The 8,928-nt window shown below is 44.2% G+C and overlaps 1 protein-coding gene and 1 pseudogene across 1 annotated transcript; both read right to left on the bottom strand.

The window, feature by feature from the left end:
- Nucleotides 1-155, bottom strand: part of LOC123160826 (nuclear intron maturase 3, mitochondrial-like) — a 15,455-nt pseudogene extending 15,300 nt beyond the window's left edge.
- Nucleotides 156-5,932: 5,777 nt separating this feature from the next.
- On the bottom strand, nt 5,933-6,673 carry LOC123176160 (transcription repressor OFP8-like). Its single transcript, XM_044590513.1, has one exon. It carries the CDS (start codon nt 6,619-6,621, stop codon nt 6,025-6,027), a length of 597 nt encoding a protein of 198 aa, XP_044446448.1. The 5' UTR covers nt 6,622-6,673; the 3' UTR covers nt 5,933-6,024.
- Between the last annotated feature and the right edge of the window lie 2,255 nt (nt 6,674-8,928).

The following is an 8,928-nucleotide window of genomic DNA, read 5'->3' as shown; positions in this document are numbered from 1 at the left end:
AACCGGCGGGTGGAGGCCGAGTAGTGGTCGCGGCGGAGGAGGGCCTCGAGCTCCCCGGCGGAGAGCGGCGCCGGCACGGTTGCGGTGGTGGTTGCGGTGGTGGTGGTGGTGGAGAGGGCGCGAGGTGCCGGGAGGAGGACGCGGCGGGGGAGCATGTGCGGCGCGGCGGAGGGGGAAAGCGGGCGGAGGCGGCGGGCGGGAGGTGGAAGTTTGCCACCGCCGCCCGCGACGAGACCACCGGACCAGAGCGAAGCTGTGGCGCCCGGAGGTGGGCCGGCAAAAGGGCCGAGACGCACACCAATGGCCGAAAAACGAACCGTAACACACACAACCGAGAGACAAATTTTCTTCTCAAACAAAAAAGTACACAAGTTTTTTTCCCTGCCTAGCTAGGGTTTCTCGTGCCGCCGCTGCCATGAGAGAAATTTTGGTACCTCGCCTTCAGCTGCCGTCTTCGTGCTGGGGGGCTCGGATCTTCAAGACATCTATGTTCTACTAATCGAGTGCGGCATTTCGATGGCCAGGCACATCTGCACCCGGCCAGAAAAAATCAATAAAATACTAGAATTTTTTTAAAAAATCCAATTTTTTGCGTGGTAGATAATTTGATGCGTGATGTTTGCTTCAATTTTTAGATTATTTGGACATCTGAGCAGCTCTCAGTAAAAAAAACAAGTCAAGTCAGAACAGTGTGAATATTAAACATTTTTATAGACCCTGAATTTGTCTTTTTTGCCCAGAGCTGCTCAGATGTCCAAGTGATTTGAAAATTGAAGCGAACCTCACGCATAAAATTATCTACCACACAAAAAAGTTGAAATTTTTTGATTTATTTTTAGTATTTGTTTTGATATTTTTTGTCAGGACGGGTGCAACTGAGCCTAGGCTCCGAAGTGGATTACCGCTAGTGATCATCATAATTTTGTGAGAATAAACTTCTCTCATTTTTTTGGCAGTGCCATGAGGTTAGAGAGTTTTCTGTCCTCGCTGATTCGATTTTATTCGGATCTAATGAGTTTATGTTGTTGTGTAAGCTTTTTTTGTTGGTTTGATTCTTTGTGAAGATAAAATCTTTCATCGACAACACGGTGAAGATATAGTGATTTGACGGCCTGCACTTCTAGGGGATCATCCTCGGCCCAAGTACATTCATCGATCAAGACTTTCCATACTTTTAGATAGGCGACTCAAGGCGCTTTTAAAAAATCATTATTGGTAATGTTCGTGTGGGTGAAAGAGTGGCAACATCGTTGCTCCAGTCTAATTGCAACCTCTCTACCGAAGTATTTGGAGTATTTCTTCGAGCACAGATTGCTATCGTGAAGAAGGTGTTTACAAGAGGTTTCATTGTAATTCTTAATCATAAGAGTTACTTTGTATTTTCTTGGATCTTAGGTTCAAATTAATGTACCTGTAATTGTTATGAGTATCAATAAAGTTACATGTTTTTCTAAAAGGAAAGTACACAAGTTTTTTTTGCGAGTACACAAGTTGAAAGTTAGATCATTTTAAAAGTTCGATCCACAAAATAATTGGACGACATAAGCTGAGAAGTGTGCACTAGAATCTATCTATCTAGCAATCAAACACCCGCAAGTTCATGCCCTGCTTGCGTCGTATGCATGGGATCAGTGGCCAAAAATCGTATTGCGCTAGGATACGAAGGGAGCGAACATTGGTGCAATATAAAATTCATTAATGTATTACCCTTCATATTGAAAAAATAGGTAATTGAGTAGTTCGGTAATTAGTATAGCTGCAGACTACACCCAGTTGGTGGATGGCCTGATTTTCCTATCATAGATTTTTGAATTTTATGGTACTTCTCTGACAACTAATGCCACCCTGAGGTAAAGAATCAACATTATTGCCTTTAGTTATGTTGCACAGTAGTTGGTTTCACATCACAATTATTTATCTCTTATCTCTTGCATTTTGTTTTTAACCCTGATGGACATAAACCAGACACTGCATAGAAAAACCTCAGTCAGCGTGTCTGGTTTCTAAAGTTACATGTCCTAAATGAAACAAAAACATATTGAGTTTCTCCAGTTTTCTGGATAAACAACATTTTTATAATATCTGAGACAAACATTGTGATAAACAAGTTAGTTATAACATATATGTAACTGAAAATGTTAACACCAAAAGAATTTTGGACTTATAAATAGAAATAGTTTATTTGGCTTCAACTGCATTGTAGCACCACTCGAAAATGTAGGGCAACATTCAGAAATGATGGATCAATACTAAAGAAAGGGAAAAAATCGTGTAAGCATTTCAACATATTAAGTGAATATTGGTTATTTTCCCATCGAAACCCCAGCCCCCAAATAAAATATGAATGTCTTGTGGGGTGGGGGCAAAAGTACCCCTTCACCCCCAAAAACTTCACTAGTCTTCCAAGGCTTGGGCCACCCCTGTCTTGCACATAGCTCCATCAATGATTTAGTTATGTACGCTAGTCATAATATAAAAGGGAAATATTGATGTTAACATGGTTATCTTACCGCGTTAACAAATGGCTCATACATTCCATCCGTAAGGTATGCTACGCTGTTCACGAGTCTACAAAAGTCTTGTATCCAACTGACTATATAAACATCGCGGGGTCAATTGACAATTTTTGACCAATTGTATCAATGCTCTACATATTCAGTTTGTAATAATCACTATATTTCATCTAAAAATTCATGGCATGAATAGTGACACTAGGCCAAATTTATCCTCGTCTCTAGGTTCACTTTGTAATAATTCCTATATTTCATCTAAAACTTTAGGCCATGGATAGTGACACTACGCCTAATTGATCCTCGCGTCCAGATTTACTATGTAATAATTCCTATACTTCTTCTAAAAATTTAGGACATGAATAGTGATACTACGCTAGATTGATCCTCGCTTCCAGATTCGGCTCGTAATAATTCCTATATTTCATCTAAAAAGTTGGGGCATGAAATTCAATCATGGTCTCCTGTATTTTTATTTTTCAATGCTACACATGTCATCTTGGCAAAAAAATGCATGAACCACATAAGAAGGTCACCATTTCTATTCATGTAGTTATTTCATATATTTTTATTTGTGCATGATGATAACATTAATAGAGTTTTCATAAACGTAACATATATTCTGGAGTCAAAATTAACTCCAAAAGATGTTGTCTAATGTCTATAGTGGGTGCACTATATGCACTTACTTCTTCAGAATTGAAGGTTTATCTTTGCTTAAGCTAATTTTCTCTCTACATGGCATATTCTCAAGGTTCTTTTTTTTGTGGCAAATATTCTCAAGGTTCCTCCTTACTTGAGCCATACTTCTTTGTGCTTGGCATGTTCCATTTTCATAGGCGCCTGAACTGGAAAAAAAACACCATTTGTTATGAGTTGAAGTTACTAGCGAGTAAAATTGTCCAATTTTCTCGAGTTGGTGCGTCGGCAACCATTGAACAAAGGTGGCAGAAGACCTAGTCAAAATTCATGCTCTGATGCAGACAATACATGCGAGTGTGAGAGACTGTACAAGGCCTTTCTATGAGAAATTAACACTTTGCAGTAGCGAAAATACATAGGAGCACTCAGATGCCACACCCCCTATATTGAAAAATAATTTAGTAATTCAATAAAAAGGCAAAAATTGCAAACTTTTTATGGAATCAAACATGACCAAGTATTGCACTTGTATAAAAAAGATTAATCAGGGAACGACTTTCATTATATCTAGGGTCAAAGATTTGCCAAAAACGCTAGATACAAGTACTATTCATGCAATATTATCGTCACAAATTTGTTTTTTCCATGAAGTCAACGGGAATCATCCCTTGGCCAAACTTTTTATACGAGTATAATATCTGGTCATATTTGATTCCAAAAATGTTTGGTTTTTTTTGACCTTTTTTGAATTACTAAATTATTTTGTATATAGAGGGGTGGAGCACCCGAGTGCTCCTAATCCGGTTCCTTTATAGTAGCCACTTTTAACAATGAAGTTTTGGTTGATGAAAACCTTAGGGAGATGGAGAGTTCAATGAGGTGCAGGTTGAGATCTACCAATAAATCTTGCAAAGCTGAAACTGATATTGAGGATCTTAAGAAGCAACTTGAACAAAGCAAGATCGAGAGGCATCAACAAGATATTTAAAGACGATGCAAGGATCACATGCAAGAGGTGTGGTGAGAGAGCAAAGCATGTAAGACAAAGAGAAAATGGATAACACATAAAGCATAACATATCTTGGCCATGGAGATAGCGGCAGCACATAGTCTTACAATAAGATAAACATAGTATCACACCACACAATAAATAAAAGTATTACAAGACAAATCTATTAAGATACTAAACTTACATGATTTGGAGCCTCCTGATGCGTTGGGGTTTGTGGGGTCGCTAAGGCGTCCCTCTATGAGTGTGTGTAGTTGGTTAAGTGATTTGGGTTTCGTTTTTTCCTTCTCCTTTTTACAAATTTTAATCCATGAACATTTATTCAAATTGTGAACATTATAAAATATGAAAACATTTTCTAAAATTTATGAACATTTATCAATGGATATTTGTAAAGTTCAAAAATAATTTTAAAGTTAGTGAACATTTATTAGTTTTAAAATCGTTTTCAATTTTGCATTTTTTAAATCCATGAATGTTTTTTAATCCAGTGTTTTTTAAATCCGCTGTTTTTAATTCACATAATGTTGAAATGAAATATTGTTTTAATCTGTGTACATCTTTTGATTTTAAAAATCTAATAAAAAATGTTAGTCAGTTTTTCTCCGAGTTATTAACGGAGCAAGTGAAAAAAAGCTAAACAAGCGAGAGGAGAAGGGAGCCATCCTGAGCGAGCAAGAGCTTCATGGGATGGCGCATATGAGCCTTATATAGCAGCAATCAAGAAAAAAATGACCAAATTTCGTGTGTGAGCAAAAAAAAAAGAACTGTTTCGTTTGAAATATTTCTGTATTTTAAATTGTTTTATATAAATAAGGTGGAATCCTAGCTAACAAACAACCCCTCGTCTAACCCACTGGTAGGCTGCACTGCTCCCCTTCAATAGGTCTACTGTTTGAAACCCACGTCTGTGCTATTGATATTTTTATGCCGTGCAGTTGTTACTACAATGTTAATACTCCCTCCGCTCTTTTTTCCTCTGCATACTAGTTTTATCCTAAGTCGAGCTCCATAAAGTTTGACAAACTTATATTTAAAAATATAAACATCTCAAATACTAAAGGTGTACAATATACAAATTAGCCCTATGATGCATCTAATGGTATTGATTTGGTATTGTGAATGTAGATATTTTTTCATATAAACTTTGTTAAACTATATGAAGTTTGACTTAAGACAAATCTCTTAAGGGGCTCACACAACTACATCGACAGACACCGAGGCCAAAACGTGTAAAGACACTACAACCATGCACCAAACAATTTCACTCTCTTCTCGGAACAAATACTGTCTCAACAGCAGACTAGCACACTATACAAACAATAAACATTGTCATAACATAATCAAAACTTAAACCAACCCAGATAAAGTAAAAACAAAGCAAAACAACCGACCAAAATAATCTAATACTCCCTCCGTCCGAAATTACTTATCGTAAAAATGGTTGTACCTGGATGTATTTTAGTTTATATACATCCACTTATATTCACCTCTGCGACGAGTAAATAGGACGGATCGAGTAGATAGAACAGAGTTAATCCCACGAATGAAAAGCGGCCCTCTGGTACACACAGACTTGATATATAAACACTAGAAAGTGCCAAATGCATGTATAGAATAATAAACACAGCACTGCTAACCGCACAAATAGTTACATATTTGAGCTGATTATAATTAACAAGTTTCCTTGGTGGCCTTCATGCAAAACTGAAGGCCACACAAGCACACACATTATACGACACTATTGGTAGTCGCAGGTTTATGTGTACACCAGGTGGTGCCAGGATCTCGGGACCGAGTCCCACACAGAACAGAAACACGAGCAGACGACCTGGCCGGCCGGCTTGCCGAGCCGACGAATGGTCACTCGTCACTCGTGTATTGATACGCCGGAGGCGGCGGCGCTGGAGACTCCGAGGCCAGCTGGGCGCAGACCTCGGCGAAGGCAGCGAGGATGGCGGCGTGGTGCCGCGGCGCGTTGAGGGCGAGCAGGCGGCGAAGCATGGAGCGGAGGCCGTCCGAGTCGCAGAGCCCCATCTCCACCACCATCCGCACCATGCTGTCACGGAAGTCGGCCCGCGGATCCGACGACTCCTTCTCCACCGCCACCCCAACCTCCTCCTCCTCGGCCGCCGCCGCCATCTTCTCGGGCCTCTTTTTCGCCGGATTGCTGCCCACCTTCTTCGCCGCAACCAGCGCCGACGCCTTTGCCGTCACCCCGTAGGGCTCCTGGTGGTGCTTGTAGACGTGGGCGGAGGCGGAGGAGGGGACGAAGGATGACGGATGGGAGCTGCTGCTGCTCCTCGTCACCGGCGGCTTCGTGGACGGCCAGAGGAAGGACGCCAGCCTCGGGCGGCGCGGGCGGCACCGGCACCCCGTGTCCACCACCGCCACGTGCCGCCACCGGCCGCCCGCCGCGAACTGCCGGCCGCCGCTCCGCCGCGCTCTCGTCGATGACATGGCGACGTCGAGTCAGCCTGGACATGGCTTGGGTGGATGTATATATGCGATCGTCCCGTCCTGGAGCCCTTACGGCAGCTAATGGAGACACGTCGTAGGGCGGTTGATTGCACGGACGTGGTACGGCGCCGGTGCTCGCTCCTGCCCACAAACACGCCCGCCCTTCAAGAAAAAATGGTGGGATTTCTTACTTTTCCAGCTGATCGATCGGGAGAGAACAACGCGTTTATTATGCTTCCGTTCCAAGGCATGCATGTTGCATTTACCTTGACCGTTTCTTTACTGAAATTTTGCGATTGCTCTGCTCCGACCCTCAAACAGGCCGGTGTTTGGACCCCGTAAACCATCCAGCGCTGATCTAATCTCATCGGTTCGCGAAGCAGTTCAGTCCACAAATTCCTGCAAACCAGAACCAACCCAGAGGCTTTGCGGGAGTTCGGATATGAGTCATGTAGGACTCCGAGCCCAAAATTAAAACGAAACGTGCGCTTTTGTAATTGGTCGCACTGTTTTCGCGGCAAAATCCACCGCTCCCCTTTTTATCCCAACGCTCTCCATCCAATTCATGTTTTTTTTCGCCCACTCTCTTCTTCCCTCGCGCCGCAGACACATGGACCCGGAGGAGAACCTGCCGGAGACGAAGGTGGTGGAGGATCCGAGCATTACACTCGTTCGAAAGATCAACTCGGCGACACCGTGAAATCATGGTGTCAAAACAAAGGCGGAAACACTCAAGATGCAGAAGGCCGACGGAGGGCGTGCTGGTAGCGGACGTGGCGGTGGGCATGCTGGTCGCAAACATGGTGAAGGTTGGGGCCTGAGCCGCGGGGCCCCTACCGTCACCGCCCGTATAAACGCCGTCATGGCCGGAGCATTATAAGGCTCCGTATTTCTACGCCGCCAAGCAGCTCGGGTGGGCAGTCCACGACAACCATCGCCGGGCAAGTGCCTTTCTTCATCAACGTTACGTGGCGCCGTTGCTTTTCTCGGAGAGGACACAGACGCCGGGTGGGGAGCTGACGGGTGCTTGCACGATGTTCATTGGTACGCCTAAAGCAGGAGAGCCGGCATAGTACGACGCGGTCAGGAAGATGTTCGGCATCATCCACGAGGGAGGTGAAGGAGGGGGTTGCTATGAGGACAGGCGGGTGAATGACTCGGAGCCCATCACCTAGGCCAACTCGTCAGTGTCATGCCAGAGTCGACGCCCACAGACACAATCACGTAGCGCATGCCCAGTGTTGGTCTACTAGGACGTGTTTGGTTGCATGTAGCCATTGAACCAGGTTGCATGAGGAAAACGAGCCAGTTTTTTGCAAGTTGAAGAAAAACAGTGACGTAGTCTGTTGTTTGGTTGCCTGCATGGTGGTTGTTGTGGTTTCGCAGCATGTAGGCTCACACGTTTGGTAGCGGCTGCTTCTCGCATGCGTTGTGAGAGGAGCATGCAGTCCGCGCGAGCCTGCATGAGTGGAAGCTGCCAATTCGGGGTTCCTCTTCAGCCTGACCCTGAAAAGAGGCGTAGGTCACGGCCGAGTTTAGCCACTCGTCGGTACTGGAAGAAAGTCAGTGGCGTGAGAACGGACACGCACCGGAAATGATGAATTATATTGCGGCGATTAAACGAGCGAATAGGCACATTGCACGACGGATGCTGAACTTGAGAAGATCGTCCAGGTTCGTACGTACCACCGGGCCTTTCCTGCAATGCCGCATTTGGTTCAGCCAGACAAGAACACGATCCGACCAAGTGCTCAATCCCGGGTTGCGGTTGCAGCCTCCGCGTCTGCACGCATGGAGCACAGGGCTGCTGTTGGGACGACGACGCCAGTGCAGAGCCGCTGCTGCGCTCGTCAGGCGACGACACAACCAACGCCAGGTTGCACAGGCGACTTGCACCAGCGAAAAGCCTCCTCGATCGCTTGCTGCCTGCCATCGACGACACCTCGTCCAGAAACAGGGCATTACTGACTGAAAATATGTGGCAGTACATGATTGCACAAAAAGAGATGGACAACACCTGCATATATAGCTATTACATTCTCTATTCAGTTCAACTGAATCACTTCTCTGAAAATAGACGGAAGACATACGAGGTTGCAGATCCACAATAGTGAATTGTCCCTTGGCTCAGCCTTTGTCAGCTCATCAAATTCTAGCATCCCAAAACACATTGCTGGGCAAATAATATAATCTTTCATACAGGAGGTCCACGCCATCACCAGACATAAATCACAAAACATAGCATATGACTCTGCCTCATGGTTCTTTATTCAGAACTTCGATTACATAGTTATTTCTTCCTCACGG

This window comes from Triticum aestivum, chromosome 1D, assembly GCF_018294505.1.
Source record: "Triticum aestivum cultivar Chinese Spring chromosome 1D, IWGSC CS RefSeq v2.1, whole genome shotgun sequence".
Taxonomy (NCBI): domain Eukaryota; kingdom Viridiplantae; phylum Streptophyta; class Magnoliopsida; order Poales; family Poaceae; genus Triticum; species Triticum aestivum.
Note: the sequence above shows the minus strand (reverse complement) of the source record. Positions and strands in the feature narration are given on the sequence as shown.

What these genes read in the sequence shown, in the direction of transcription:
- LOC123176160 (XM_044590513.1), bottom strand. Translation starts at nt 6,621, where the DNA reads ATGTCATCGACGAGAGCGCGGCGGAGCGGCGGCCGGCAGTTCGCGGCG.